The sequence below is a fragment of the Vidua chalybeata genome, chromosome 28, assembly GCF_026979565.1.
Source record: "Vidua chalybeata isolate OUT-0048 chromosome 28, bVidCha1 merged haplotype, whole genome shotgun sequence".
NCBI classification, from domain to species: Eukaryota; Metazoa; Chordata; class Aves; order Passeriformes; family Viduidae; genus Vidua; species Vidua chalybeata.
This window is the reverse complement of record NC_071557.1, coordinates 4,365,426-4,382,082: the sequence shown is the minus strand read 5'-3', so window position 1 is coordinate 4,382,082 and position 16,657 is coordinate 4,365,426. Positions and strand designations below refer to the sequence as shown.

The following is a 16,657-nucleotide window of genomic DNA, read 5'->3' as shown; positions in this document are numbered from 1 at the left end:
GAATTCCTGGAGAACTGCCCCCATGGGATGGAATTCCTGGAGAACTGACCCCATGGGATGGAATTCCTGAAGAACTGACCCCAGGGGATGGAATTCCTGGAGAACTGACCCCAGGGGATGGAATTCCTGGAGAACTGACCCCATGGGATGGAATTCCTGGAGAACTGACCCCAGGGGATGGAATTCCTGAAGAACTGCCCCCATAGGATGGAATTCCTGGGGAACTGCCCCCATGGGATGGAGCAACCCCTGGAGAACGTCATTATCCTGCCCCACTTTCCCATAAATCCCACCCCACCCCAAACCCAGCCCCTTTTCCCACGACGGCTGCGGGATCCCTCCGGCTCCTCACCCCAGGAACCTTTGCTGCAGCCCCCGTGCCCCGAGCGGGGTTTTGGGATCGGGGCTCCCACCTTGCTGAGGATCTCCTCCGTGTCCGACTGCAGCTCCGCGCTCAGCTGCATCCGGGACAGGTGGGCCTGGAGCAGCAGGTTGGTCTTGACGTGGGGGTCGTTGAATTTGGGGTTGGTCAGTTTGTGGGGCACCTTCTGGGACAGCTGGGGGTGGAGGAGAAACCCTTTAGGGCCCGACCCCCAAATCGGTGCTCGATCCCAAAAACAGCGTCATCACCGGGGTGGGGGAGGGAGGGAGGGAGGTTTGGGGTTATGGAATGAACGGGGTTGGGGTTGTTGAGTGCTCATCCCATCTCAGCCCAATCCCGATCCCATGGATCCCATTCCATCCCATCCCATTGCTCCCATGGATCCCATTCCATCCCATCCCATTGATCTCATCCTCATCCCACCCCATCCCAATCCTATTGATCCCATCCCATCCCATCCCACTGATCCTACTGATCCTATTCCCAACCCATCCCATTGATCCTACTGATCCCACCCCATTGATCCCATCCCATTGATCCCACTGATCCCAACCCAATGATCCCATTGACCCCATCCCATGGATCCTCTGGATCCCACAGATCCCGGACCTGGCGCAGCAGGTTGTCCTCGTGGTACCAGATGGGGATGATCCCATTAATCCCATCCCATTGATCCCACTGACCCCATCCCATTGATCCCACTGACCCCATTGATCCCACTGACCCCATCCCATGGATTCCATGGATCCCATTGACCCCATCCCATGGATTCCATGGATCCCACTGACCCCATCGCATGGATTCCATGGATTCCATTGACCCCATCCCATGGATTCCATGGATCCCATTGACCCCATCCCATGGATTCCATGGATCCCATTGACCCCATCCCATGGATTCCATTGACCCCACTGACCCCATCCCATGGATTCATTCCATGGATCCCATTGACCCCATCCCATGGATTCCATTGACCCCATCCCATGGATCCCACGGATCCCACAGATCCCGGACCTGGCGCAGCAGGTTGTCCTCGTGGTGCCGGATGGGGATGATCCCATTAATCCCATCCCATTGATCCCACTGACCCCATCCCATGGATTCCACAGATCCCATTGACCCCATCCCATGGATTCCATGGATCCCATTGACCCCATCCCATGGATTCCATGGATCCCATTGACCCCATCCCATGGATTCCATGGATCCCATTGACCCCATTGACCCCATCCCATGGATCCCACGGATCCCGGACCTGGCGCAGCAGGTTGTCCTCGTGGTGCCGGATGGGGATGTTCTCGTACTCGGCGGCGTTGGAGATGATCTCCAGCAGCCCCCGCACCTTGGTCTTGGCGTTGAGGGACATGCTGAACAGTTCTGGAGGCAAACACAAAAATTGGGAATTTTGGGGATAAAACACCCAGAAACTGGGAATTTTAGGGAGAAAACACATAAAAATTGGGGAATTCTGGGGATAAAACACACAAAAAATGGGGGATTTTGGGGAGAAACACAAAAAAAAAATTGGAAATTCTGGAGGGAAAACCCAAACGCAGGGATTTTCTGGAAGGAAAATAAACAAACCCAGGGATTTCTGGGACAACACGCCAAAAATGGGAATTTTTGGGGGGAAACCCCCAAACCCGTGGACTTTTTTGGTTGAAACCCCCAAACCCATGGATTTTTTGGGGAAAACCCCCAAACCCATGGATTTATTTGGGGAAAACCCCAACCCCATGGATTTTTTTGGGGAAAACCCCCAACCCCATGGATTTTTTTGGGGGAAAACCCCTGTCCCCATGTATTTTTTGGGGAAAACCCCCAACCCCATGGGTTTTTTCGGGAAAACCCCCATCCCCATGGATTTTTTTGGGGAAAACCCCTGTCCCCATGGATTTTTTGGGGGAAAACCCCCGTCCCCATGGATTTTTTTGGGGAAAACCCCCAAACCCATGGATTTTTTGGTTGAAACCCCAACCCCATAAATTTTTTTGGGAAAAACCCCAGCCCCATGGATTTTTTGAGGAAAACCCCCAACTCCATAAATTTTTTTGGGAAAAACCCCAACCCCATGGATTTTTTGAGGGAAAACCCCCATCCCCATGGATTTTTTGGTTGAAACCCCCCAAACCCATGGATTTTTTGGGGGAAAACCCCCGTCCCCATGGATTTTTTGGGGGAAAGGGCCCGGATCCCGGGGTTTGGGGGCACCTATGGTGGTGTAGTTGATGTAGTAGTAGGCGGCGATCATGCCCAGGTTGAGGGGCGCCACGTCCATCTCGTCCTCGATGCTGATGCACTTGGACTGCTCCAGGTCGCTGAGGGTCTGCTCCACCAGCTCCGACAGGTGATCCGACAGGTGACGGTGGGACACGCCTGCGGGGATCGTGGCAATGGTGGGATCGTGGGGGTGATGGGATCATGGGAATGGTGGGATCATGGGAATGGTGGGATTGGGAATGATGGGGTGGGAATGGTGGGATCATGAGATCATGGGAGTAATGGGATGGATGGGATGGGAATCATGGGAGTGATGGGAATGGTGGGATCATGGGAATGGTGGGATCATGGGAATGATGGGGTGGGAATGGGAATGATGGGGTGGGAATGGTGGGATCATGGGAGTGATGGGATGGATGGGATGGATGGGATGGGAATGATGGGATCATGGGAGTGATGGGATCATGGGAATGATGGGATCATGGGAACGGTGGGATTGGGATGGATGGAATGGGAATGGTGGCATCATGGGATCATGGGAGTGATGGATGGGAATGATGGGATGGGAATGGTGGGATCATGGGATCATAGGCATGATGGGATGAGAATGATGGGTTCATGGGTTGGGAATGATGGGATCATGGGAATGATGGGGTGGGAATGGTGGCACCATGGGATCATGGGAGTGATGGGATGGGAATGATGGGATTGGGATGGATGAGGTGGGAATGGTGGGATCATGGGAGTGATGGGATCATGGGAATGATGGGATTGGGATGGATGGGATGGGATTGGTGGGATTATGGGAATGATGGGATTGGGATGGATGGGATGGGAATGGTGGGATCATGGGAGTGATGGGATGGATGGGATAGGAATGATGGGATCATGGGAATGATGGGATCATGGGAATGATGGGGTGGGAATGGTGGCACCATGGGATCATGGGAGTGATGGGATGGGAATGATGGGATTGGGATGGATGAGGTGGGAATGGTGGGATCATGGGGATGATGGGATTGGTATGGATGGGATGGAAACAGTGGGATCATGGGAGTGATGGGATCATGGGAACGATGGGACTGGGATGGATGGGATGGGATTGGTGGGATCATGGGAATGATGGGATTGGGATGGATGGGATGGGAATGGTGGGATCATGGGATCATGGGAATGATGGGATTGGGATGGATGGGGTGGAGTGGGATGTGATGGGATCATGGGATCATGGGACAGGAATGATGGGATCATGGGTTGGGAATGATGGGATGGGGATGGATGAGGTGGGAATGGTGGGATCATGGGATCATGGGAGTGATGGGATGGGAATGGTGGGATCATAGGAGTGATGGGATGAGAATGATGGGTTCATGGGTTGGGAATGATGGGATTGGGATGGATGGGATGAGATAGGGTGGGATGCAATGGGAATGATGGGATCATGGGATGGGAATGATGGGATTGGGATGGATCAGGTGTGAATGGTGGGATCATGAGAATGATGGGATTGGGATGGATGGGGTGGGGTGGGATGTGATGGGATCATGGGATCATGGGATCATGGGATGGGAATGATGGGATCATGGGTTAGGAATGATGGGATTGGGATGGATGAGGTGGGAATGGTGAGATCATGGGAATGATGGGATGGGAATGATGGGGTGGGGTGGGATGAGATAATGGGGTAATGGGATCATGGGATGGGAATGATGGGATGGGGATGGATGGGGTGGGGTGGAATGCAATGGGATAATGGGATCATGGGACAATGGGATGGGAATGATGGGGTGGGAATGGTGGGATCATGGGATGGGAATGATGGGATGGGATGGGGTGGGGTGGGATGCAATGGGATCATGGGATAACGGGATAGGGTAATGGGATGGGATTGGGATGGATGGGGGGGTAGAATGAGATAACGGGGTAGTGGGATGATGGGATGCGATGGGATGAGAATGATGGGATTGGGATAGATGGGATGGGGTGGGATGCAGTGGGATAATGGGATCATGGCATCATGACATCATGGGATAACGGGATGTTGGGATAGTGACATGGGGTGATAGGATGGGATGAGATAATGGAGTAATGGGATAATGGGATGAGATAATGGAATAATGGGATGAGATAATGGAATGAGGTAATGGCATAAAGAGAATATGGGATAGTGGGAGGATGGGATCCATGGGATCCATGGCATGGGACGGGCCGGGATTTCCAGCACGGTTACCAGCCCAGGACATTCCCAAGGAGCGCTCCCAGGCTGCAGGAGCTCCCTGCCGGCGCGCAGATCCCATTCCCACCTTGCAGGTTGTAGTAGTTGGGGTTCTGGGTCATCCTGCGGTACAGGAAGGTCCAGGTCAGGTAGTCCACGGCGTCCTGCTTGTTCTCGATGGTCTTGGTGACGATCTCGGCGTTGAAGTGGTCGTGCATGCAGTGGTCCAGGTGTGACTCCACCGGCAGCGGCTCGTACAGGAACTTCTTGAAGAAATCCTGAGGTGGGACGGGCAGGAAAAGGGAAAGAATTCAAGAATTCATCCCAAAAATGCCGTGGGATCGCCCAGTGCGGCGCTCTGGGAGGGTTTGGATTGTCCTCGTGGTGATCCCAACCCTGAGTGAGGAGGGTTTGGATGCCATCTCATCCATCCCACCCCATCCCATGGATCCCATGGATGCCACTCCATCCCAGCCCATTGATCTCATTGATCCCACTGATCCCATCCCAACTGATCCCACTGATTCCATCCCATCGATCCCATTCCATCCCATCCCATCCCAACCCATTCCATTCCATTCCATTCCATTCCATTCCATTCCATTCCATTCCATTCCATTCCATTCCATTCCATTCCATTCCTTTTCATCCCATCCCATGGATCCCATCCCATCCCATCGATCCCATTCCATTCCATTCCATCCCATTCCAATCATTTTCATCCCATCCCAATCCTTTTCATCCCATCCCATGGATCCCATCCCATTGATCCCATCCCAACTGATCCCACTGCTTCCATCCCATCCCGTTGATCCCATCCCATCGATCCCATTCCATCCCATCCCAATCCTTTTCATCCCATCCCATGGATCCCATCCCATCCCATCCCATCGATCCCATCCCATTCCATTCCATTCCATTCCATTCCATTCCATTCCATTCCATTCCATTCCATTCCATTCCATTCCATTCCATTCCATCCCATTCCATTCCATTCCATTCCATTCCATTCCATTCCATCCCATCCCATCCCATCCCATCCCATCCCATCCCCTTTTCATCCCATCCCATGGATCCCATCCCATGGATCCCATCCCATCCCATCGATCCCATTCCATCCCATCCCAATCCTTTTCATCCCATCCCATGGATCCCATCCCATCCCATCCCATCCCATCCCATCCCATCCCATCCCATCCCATCCCATCCCAATCCTTTTCATCCCATCCCATGGATCCCATCCCATCGATCCCATTCCATCCCATCCCAATCCTTTTCATCCCATCCCATGGATCCCATCCCATGGATCCCATCCCATCCCATCCCATTGATCCCATTCCATTCCATTCCAATCCCCATCCCACGGATCCCATGGATGCCATTCCATCCAGGCCATTGATCCCACTAGTCCCATTGATCCCATCCCAGCATGAGGCCAATCCCGGCCGAGATCCCGGATCCGTGCCCCACCTTCTTGGAGCCCTGGCACATGATGACGCAGCGCCCCTCGTCGTCCTGCAGCGGGCGGTTGGCGTGGCCGACCATCTGCAGCACGTCGTAGATGGGGTAGTCCACGTACCTGCACGGGCACGGCGTCAGCAGCGCGGCACGGAGCGATCCCGTCCCATCCCGACCCCAATCCCAATCCCATCCCAATCCCATCCCAATCCCATCCCAATCCCATCCGTCCCGTCCCATCCCGACCCCAATCCCAATCCCTATCCCAATCCCATCCATCCCGTCCCATCCCGACCCCAATCCCATCCCAATCCCATCCATCCCATCCCATCCCATCCCGACCCCAGTCCCAATCCCATCCATCCCGTCCCACCTGGGATCCCAATCCCCATCCCAATCCCATCCATCCCGTCCCACCTGGGATCCCAATCCCCATCCCAATCCCATCCATCCTGTCCCACCTGGGATCCCAATCCCATCCATCCTGTCCCAACCCCAATCCCAATCCCAATCCCAACCCCAACCCCAATCCCAACCCCAATCCCAACCCCAATCCCAATCCCCTCCCGAGGGGCCGGGGCTGGGCTCACGCGTGGATCTTGCCGTTGTAGTACTGCGTGTCCATGATGATCACCAGGTGGGCCGAGATGTTCATGCCCCAGCAGAGGCTGCGCGAGGCCACCATCACCTGCACGGCTCCTGCGGCGGGGACGGCACCCGGGGTCAGCGCCGACGGAGATCCCGGGATTCCGGCCACCCGGAGACGGCGGGTGGGGAAAGTCCCGGAATTTTTGGGGGTGGGAGGTGGAGATTCATGGAGTGGGTTGGGTTGGGTTCTGAAGAGCATCCAGTGCCACCCCCAAACCCACCCCATCCCATCCCCTCCAATCCCAATCTCAATCCATCCCATCGTCCCAGCCCCATCCGTCCCAATCCCAATCTCAGTCCCACCCCACCCATCACATCCTAATTTCAATCTCAATCCCACCCTACCCCACCCATCCCAATCCCAATCCCAATCCCAGTCTCTATCCCATCCCATCCATCCCATCAATCCTAACCCCAAAATCAATCTCATCCCATCCCAATCCCGATCCCGATCCCAATGTCTATCCCAAAATCAATCTCATCCCATCCCAATCCCGACCCCGATCCCAATGTCTATCCCATCCAAATCCATTCCATCAATCCCAACCCCAAAATCAATCTCATCCCATCCCAATCCCAATCTCAGTCCTAATCTCTATCCCATTCACCCCATCAATCCCAATCCCAAGATCAATCTCATCCCATCCCGATCCCATCCCAAACCCAACTCCCAATCCCAATCTCAATCCCATCCCATCCATCCCATCAATCCTAACCCCAAAATCAATCTCATCCCATCCCAATCCCGATCCCAATGTCTATCCCATCCAAACCCATCCCATCCATCCCAACACCAAAATCAATCTCACCCCATCCCAATGCCGATCCCAATGCCAATCCCAATGCCGATCCCAATCCCAATGCCGATGCCAATGCCAATCCCAATGCCAATCCCAATGCCGATCCCAATCCCAATGCCGATGCCAATGCCAATCCCAATGCCGATCCCAATGCTGATCCCAATCCCAATGCTGATCCCAATGCCAATCCCAATGCCGATCCCAATGCCGATCCCAATCCCAATGCTGATCCCAATGCCAATCCCAATGCCGATCCCAATCCCAATGCCGATCCCAATCCCAATGCCGATGCCAATGCCAATCCCAATGCCAATCCCAATGCCGATCCCAATCCCAATGCCGATGCCAATGCCAATGCCAATCCCAATGCCGATCCCAATCCCAATGCTGATCCCAATGCCAATCCCAATGCCGATCCCAATGCCGATCCCAATCCCAATGCTGATCCCAATGCCAATCCCAATGCCGATCCCAATCCCAATGCCGATCCCAATCCCAATGCCGATCCCAATCCCAATGCCGATGCCAATGCCGATGCCAATGCCGATCCCAATGCCGATCCCAATGCCAATGCAGATGCCAATGCCACCCCGCTCCCGATGCTGACCCCGCAGCGCTCTCACCGGAGCTGAAGAGCTGCTCCACCACGCGCCGCTCCATGGCCGTGAGCCCCTCGTGCAGGTACCCGACGCCGTTCACCAGCGTCTCCTTCAGCGTGGGGTCGCTCAGCTTCTCCAGGTACGGCACCAGGTCCTTCTCGGCACAGTGCAGGAACCTGGGGGTATCCGGGACTTGGTCAGCTTGGGAAGGGCCTCTGGGATCACCCATCCCATCAATCCCATCCAATCCCATCCCATCAATCCCATCCCTATCCCATCCCATCAATCCCATCCCATCCCATCAATCTCATCCCATCCCATCAATCCCATCCCATCCCTATCCCATCCCATCAATCCCATCAATCCCATCCCATCAATCCCATCAATCCCATCCCATCAATCCCATCCATCCCATCCCATCAATCCCATCCCATCAATCCCATCCCATCCCATCCCATCCCATCCCATCAATCCCATCCCATCAATCCCATCCCATCCCATCATCTCATCAATCCCATCAATTCCCATTCCATACCAATCCCATCCCATCCATCCATCCCATCATCTCATCCATCCCATCAATCCCATCCCATCCCAGTCCCATCCCAATCCCATCCCATCATCACATCAATCCCATCCAATGCCAGTCCCATCCCAACCCCCTCCTATCATCTCATCAATCCCATCCCATCATCTCATCAATCCCATCCCAATCCCATTGATCCCATCCCCTTGACCCCATCCCCTTAATCCCACTGATCCCAACCCCCATCCCAGTGCCAATCCCATCCCATCCAACCCCACCCCATGATCCCCCTCTTCTCCAGGCCAAGTCCCCTCAGCTCCCTCAGGAATTCCCCATCTCCACCTCCAACCCCATATCCCACACCTGGACATTCTCCAACCCCATATCCCACACCTGGACATTCTCCAACCCCATAACCCAACCGTGGACATTTTCCAGCCCCATAACCCAACCCTGGACATTTTCCAGCCCCATAACCCAACCCTGGACATTTTCCAGCCCCATATCCCACACCTGGACCTTCTCCAGCAACACAGCCCATCCCATGGTGTCCCCATTCCCATCTCCCTCAGGAATTCCCCATCCCTGGACCTTCTCCAGCCCCACAGCCCATCCCATGGTGTCCCCATTCCCATCTCCCTCAGGAATTCCTCATCCCTGGACGTTCTCCAGCCCCACAGCCCATCCTGTGGTGTTCCCAGGTGTCCCCATTCCCATCTCCCTCAGGAATTCCCCATCCCTGGACGTTCTCCAGCCCCACAGCCCATCCCGTGGTGTCCCCAGGTGTCCCCATTCCCATCTCCCTCAGGAATTCCTCATCTCTGGACGTTCTCCAGCCCCACAGCCCATCCCGTGGTGTCCCCATTCCCATCTCCCTCAGGAATTCCCCATCCCTGGACACTCTCCAGCCCCACAGCCCATCCCGTGGTGTCCCCATTCCCATCTCCCTCAGGAATTCCCCATCCCTGGACGTTCTCCAGCCCCACAGCCCATCCTGTGGTGTCCCCATTCCCATCTCCCTCAGGAATTCCCCATCCCTGGACACTCTCCAGCCCCACAGCCCATCCCGTGGTGTCTCCATTCCCATCTCCCTCAGGAATTCCTCATCTCTGGATGTTCTCCAGCCCCACAGCCCATCCCGTGGTGTCCCCATTCCCACCTCCCTCAGGAATTCCCCATCCCTGGACGTTCTCCAGCCCCACAGCCCATCCCGTGGTGTCCCCATTCCCATCTCCCTCAGGAATTCCCCATCCCTGGACACTCTCCAGCCCCACAGCCCATCCCGTGGTGTCCCCATTCCCATCTCCCTCAGGAATTCCCCATCCCTGGACACTCTCCAGCCCCACAGCCCATCCCGTGGTGTCTCCATTCCCATCTCCCTCAGGAATTCCTCATCCCTGGATGTTCTCCAGCCCCACAGCCCATCCCGTGGTGTCCCCAGGTGTCCCCATTCCCACCTCCCTCAGGAATTCCCCATCCCTGGACCTTCTCCAGCCCCACAGCCCATCCTGTGGTGTCCCCAGGTGTCCCCATTCCCACCTCCCTCAGGAATTCCTCATCTCTGGATGTTCTCCAGCCCCACAACAGTCCATCCCGTGGTGTCCCCATTCCCATCTCCCTCAGGAATTCCCCATCCCTGGACGTTCTCCAGCCCCACAGCCCATCCCATGGTGTCCCCATTCCCATCTCCCTCAGCAATTCCCCATCCCTGAACGTTCTCCAGCCCCACAGCCCATCCCATGATGTCCCCAGATGTCCCCCGGGTGCCACCTGTGGCGCTGGACGTCAGAGGCGCAGGTGGTCAGGATGTTGATGGCCGTGAGCCGGGTCTGCTTGCGGGACGGGACGAAGACCAGGACGGGTTTTTTGGGCGAGTGCTTCATCACGGCGTGGTAGACGGGCTTGGCCATGGACAGCAGCCGCGTCTGCGTGTGGCTGATGTTGAAACCCTGCCAAAAAGCCCAAATCCAGCTGGATCCCAAAGGATTCCCTGCCAAACTGGCAGGAAACGCTGGAAAATCCACGTAGTTCCGGCATGGTAATGATTGATCCTTGGATTGGTGATCAATGGCCAATCTCAATCCCAATCCCAATCCCAATCCAAAATCCCATCCAATCCCACTGGATCCCAAAGGATTCCCTGCCAAACTGGCGGGAAACGCTGGAAAATCCGCGTAGTTCCGGCATGGTAACAATTGATCCTTGGATTGGTGATCAATGGCCAATCTCAACCGCAATCCCAAGGGATCATGGCCAAGGATTCCCAACGATCCCAAGGGATCATGGCCAAGGATTCCAAATTATTCCAAGGGATCATGGCCAAGAATTACCAACGATCCCAAGGGATCATGGCCAAGAATTAATTGGCCAAGAATGCCCAACGAACCCAAGGGATTATGGCCAAGGATTCCCAACGATCCCAAGGGATTATGGCCAAGGATTCCCAACGATCCCAATGGATTATGGTCAAGAATTCCCAACGATCCTAAGGGATTATGGCCAAGAATTCCCAACGATCCTAATGGATTATGGCCAAGGATTACCAATGATCCCAAAGGATTGTGGCCAAGGGTTCCCAATGATCCCAAGGGATCACGGCCAAGAATTAATCGCCCAAGAATTCCCAACGATCCCAACGGATTATGGCCAAGGATTACCAATGATCCCAAAGGATCATGGCCAAGGGTTCCCAATGATCCCAAGGGATCACGGCCAAGAATTAATTGGCCAAGAATGACCAACAATCCTAAGGGATTATGGCCAAGGATTCCCAACAATCCCAAGGGATTCTTCCAAGAATCCTGGCCATTCCCATCCCTACCTGGATGTGCAGCTCCAGGGGCACGGGGCGCACGTTGGGGTGGAAGTTGAAGGTGGCGGTGGCGCTGCAGCCCAGCCAGTGCGCCACGTCCTTGGCGTTGGACAGCGACGAGCTCAGCGCCACGATGCGGATCGGCCGCTCGATCTGCGACGAGATGTAGCGCATGCGCGAGCAGATCACCTCCAGCACGGGCTGTGGGGGAAAACGGGATCAGGAACAGGATCAGGAGTGGGATCTGTGAGCAGATCACCTCCAGCACGGGCTGTGGGGGAAAATGGGATCAGGAACGGGATCAGGAGTGGGATCCATGAGCAGATCACCTCCAGCACGGGCTGTGGGGGAAAACGGGATCAGGAATAGGATTGGGATCTATGAGCAGATCACCTCCAGCACGGGCTGTGGGGAAAACAGGATCAGGAATGGGATTGGGATCCATGAGCAGATCACCTCCAGCATGGGCTGTGGGGGAAAATGGGATTGGGAATGGGATCAGGAGCGGGATCAGGAGTGGGATTAGGAACAGAATCAGAATCAGGAGCGGGATTGGGAGCAGGATCTGGAGCGGGATCGAGTGGAATCAGAAATGGGATCAGGAGCAGGATCAGAAATGGGATCAGGAGCAGGATCCAAAATGGGATCAGGACTGGGATCAGGAATAGGATCAGGAGCGGGATCAGAAATGGGATCAGGAGCAGGATCCAAAATGGGATCAGGACTGGGATCAGGAATAGGATCAGGAGCGGGATCAGGAGTGAGATCAGGAATGGGATCAGGAGAGGGACCAGGAGCAGGATCAGAAATGGGATCAAGAGTGGGATCAGGAACAGGACCAGGATCAGAAATGGAACCAGGAGCAGGATCAGGAATGGGATCAGGAGGAGGATCAGGAACAGGATCATAAAAGGGATCAGGAGTGGGATCAGGAATAAGATCAGGAGTAAGATCAGGACTGTTCCTGGCTGAGATCCACCCAGGACACCCCATGGAAACTCCTTCTGACCTTCCCAAGGCACGGACACTTCTCACCCCACCCCATCAGATCCATTCCCGCCAGGAAAACCTGCTCCAAAACAAGTCAAAATCCCACTGGGAACCTCCCGCTGGGGGCTGGACCCATCCCCACCCCAACCCCAGGATTCTCACCCCGTTCTCGCCCCCGATCAGGTGCACTTCATCCACGATGAACAGGTTGACGTTCTGGACGTTCTTGCGCTGCTTCCAGCGGCGGGAGAGGATATCCCACTTTTCCGGGGTGCTGATGATGATGTTCCCTTTTCCCAGCAGCTTCAGGTCCGTGCTGGTCTCCCCGGTGAGCAGCACCACCTTCTTGTTGAGGCGCTCCTGGAATTTCTCGTACCAATCCATGAAAACCTGGGGAAACGGGGATCGGCCTCGAACCCGCAAGGTTCTCAACGGATTCATCCGGAATTCATACAGGAGAGGTGGTGTTATCACCAAAACCACCAAATTCCTATCAAATTTCCCTCAAATTGGGGTGACTTCTGCTGAATTCTCCTCATATTTCCCTCAAATTTGGGAAATTCACACCAAATTCTCCTCAAATTGAGGCAATTCCCACCAAATTTCCCTCAAACTGGGACAATTCCCACCAAATTCCCCTCAAAATGGGGCAATTCCCCTCATGTTTCCCTCAAACTGGGACAATTCCCTCCAAATTGAGGCAATTCCCACCAAATTCTCCTCAAAATGGGGCAATTCCCACCAAATTGAAATAATTCCCACCAAATTCCCCTCAAATTGGGACAATTCTCACCAAATTGAGGCAATTCCCACCAAATTCACCTCAAAATGGGGCAATTCCCACCAAATTGAGGCAATTCCCACCAAATACACCTCAAAATGGGACAATTCCTTCCAAATTCTCCTCAAAATGGGACAATTTCCACCAAATTCCCCTCAAAATTGGGCAAGTCCCACCGAATTGAAATAATTCCCACCAAATTCCCCTCAAAATGGGACAATTCCCTCCAAATTCCCCTCAAAATGGGACAATTCCCACCAAATTTAGGCAATTCCCACCAAGTTCCCCTCAAAATGGGACAATTCCCCTCATGTTTCTCTCAAAATGGGGCAATTCCCACCAAATTGAGGCAATTCCCACCAAATTGAGGCAATTCCCACCAAATTCACCTCAAAATGGGACAATTCCCACCAAATTCTCCTCAAAATGGGACAATTCCCACCAAATTCCCCTCAAATTGGGACAATTCCCACCAAATTCCCCTCAAAATGGGACAATTCCCCTAATGTTTCCCTCAAACTGGGACAATTCCCTCCAAACAGAGGCAATTCCCACCAAATTCCCCTCAAAATGGGACAATTCCCCTTCATGTTTCCCTCAAACTGGGACAATTCCCTCCAAATTGAGGCAATTCCCACCAAATTCCCCTCAAAATGGGGCAATTCCCCTCATGTTTCCCTCAAACTGGGACAATTCCCTCCAAATTGAGGCAATTCCCACCAAATTCCCCTCAAAATTGGGCAAGTCCCACCAAATTGAAATAATTCCCACCAAATTCTTCTCAAATTGAGGCAATTCCCACCAAACTGAGGCAATTCCCACCAAATTCACCTCAAAATGGGGCAATTCCCACCAAATTGAGGCAATTCCCACCAAATTCACTTCAAAATGGGGCAATTCCCACCAAATTGAGGCAATTCCCACCAAATTCCCCTCAAAATGGGACAATTCCCTCCAAATTCTCCTCAAAATGGGACAATTTCCACCAAATTCACCTCAAAATGGGGCAATTCCCACCAAATTGAGGCAATTCCCACCAAATTCCCCTCAAAATGGGACAATTCCCTCCAAATTCTCCTCAAAATGGGACAATTTCCACCAAATTCCCCTCAAAATTGGGCAAGTCCCACCAAATTGAAATAATTCCCACCAAATTCCCCTCAAAATGGGACAATTCCCTCCAAATTCCCCTCAAAATGGGACAATTCCCACCAAATTTAGGCAATTCCCACCAAGTTCCCCTCAAAATGGGACAATTCCCCTCATGTTTCTCTCAAAATGGGGCAATTCCCACCAAATTGAGGCAATTCCCACCAAATTGAGGCAATTCCCACCAAATTCACCTCAAAATGGGACAATTCCCACCAAATTCTCCTCAAAATGGGACAATTCCCACCAAATTCCCCTCAAATTGGGACAATTCCCACCAAATTCCCCTCAAAATGGGACAATTCCCCTAATGTTTCCCTCAAACTGGGACAATTCCCTCCAAACAGAGGCAATTCCCACCAAATTCCCCTCAAAATGGGACAATTCCCCTTCATGTTTCCCTCAAACTGGGACAATTCCCTCCAAATTGAGGCAATTCCCACCAAATTCCCCTCAAAATGGGGCAATTCCCCTCATGTTTCCCTCAAACTGGGACAATTCCCTCCAAACTGAGGCAATTCCCACTAAATTCCCCTCAAAATTGGGCAAGTCCCACCAAATTGAAATAATTCCCACCAAATTCTTCTCAAATTGAGGCAATTCCCACCAAACTGAGGCAATTCCCACCAAATTCACCTCAAATTGGGACAATTCCCACCAAACTGAGGCAATTCCCACCAAATTCACCTCAAAATGGGGCAATTCCCACCAAATTCTCCTCAAAATGGGACAATTCCCTCCAAATTCTCCTCAAAATGGGACAATTTCCACCAAATTCCCCTCAAAATTGGGCAATTCCCACCAAATCCCCCCGCGATCCACCCCTAGAAGCATCACGCCGCGCAAACCCCGAGTCGATCCCGGAGGAACGAGGGGCGAAGTTGGGAATTCCCATCTCCAAGGGAATTCCTGGGGTTCACCTGCTCGGCCAGGGCCTCCATGGGGGTGATGTAGACGCAGCGACCCTCGGAATTCTGGAGGAGCATGCGGAGGATGGCGAACTCGGCGCAGATGGTTTTGCCGCTGCCCGTGGGCGCGCCCACGAAGACGTTGTCGTCGCTGTTGTACACCGTGTTGAACACTGGGGGAATTCCCGTGGGTTTAGGGGCAAGAAGAAATTTGGGAATGGGGTGAGGATCCAGCTGGAGTGAGAGGAGGTCCAGGAAAGGCTCTTTAGGGATAAACGACGGATCCCAAAATTCTGGGACGGGATAAAGCACGGATCCTGAAATTCTGGAGTGGGATAATCCATGGATCCCAAAATTCAGGGAATAAGGATAATCCATGGATCCCAAAACCCTGGGAATGGTGCATAAAGCATGGATCCAAAATTCTGGGAAGAGGGGATAAAATCATGGATCCCAAAACTCTGGGACAGGATAAACCACGGATCCCAAAACTCTGGAAATAGGGGATAAACCACAGATCCCAAAACTCTGGGACAGGATAAACCGCAGATCCCAAAATTCTAGGACAGGATAAACCATGGATCCCAAAACTCTTGGAATAATGATAAACCATTGATCCCAAAACTCTGGAAATAGGGGATAAACCACAGATCCCAAAACTCTGGGACAGGATAAAACACGGATCCCAAAACTCTTGGAATAATGATAAACCATTGATCCCAAAACTCTGGGAGAGGGGATAAACCACAGATCCCAAAACTCTGGGACAGGATAAAACACGGATCCCAAAACTCTTGGAATAATGATAAACCATTGATCCCAAAACTCTGGGAGAGGGGATAAACCACAGATCCCAAAACTGTGGGATAGGGGATAAACCACAGATCCCAAAATTCTAGGACAGGATAAACCACAGATCCCAAAACTCTGGGACAGGATAAACCGCAGATCCCAAAATTCTAGGACAGGATAAACCATGGATCCCAAAACTCTTGGAATAATGATAAACCATTGATCCCAAAACTCTGGAAATAGGGGATAAACCACAGATCCCAAAACACTGGGACAGGATAAACCACAGATCCCAAAACTCTTGGAATAATGATAAACCATTGATCCCAAAACTCTGGGAGAGGGGATAAACCACAGATCCCAAAACTCTGGGACAG

General features: G+C 53.0%; 1 protein-coding gene across 1 annotated transcript in view; it reads right to left on the bottom strand.

The window, feature by feature from the left end:
* SNRNP200 (small nuclear ribonucleoprotein U5 subunit 200) overlaps positions 1 to 16,657 on the bottom strand; it is a 71,384-nt gene that overhangs the window by 6,055 nt on the left and 48,672 nt on the right. The window contains 11 exon segments of the mRNA XM_053966459.1: positions 414 to 557; positions 1,638 to 1,759; positions 2,594 to 2,758; positions 4,906 to 5,095; positions 6,288 to 6,396; positions 6,866 to 6,974; positions 8,347 to 8,498; positions 10,619 to 10,797; positions 11,670 to 11,861; positions 12,813 to 13,040; positions 15,501 to 15,661. Coding sequence (XP_053822434.1) covers positions 414 to 557; positions 1,638 to 1,759; positions 2,594 to 2,758; positions 4,906 to 5,095; positions 6,288 to 6,396; positions 6,866 to 6,974; positions 8,347 to 8,498; positions 10,619 to 10,797; positions 11,670 to 11,861; positions 12,813 to 13,040; positions 15,501 to 15,661 — 1,751 coding nt within the window.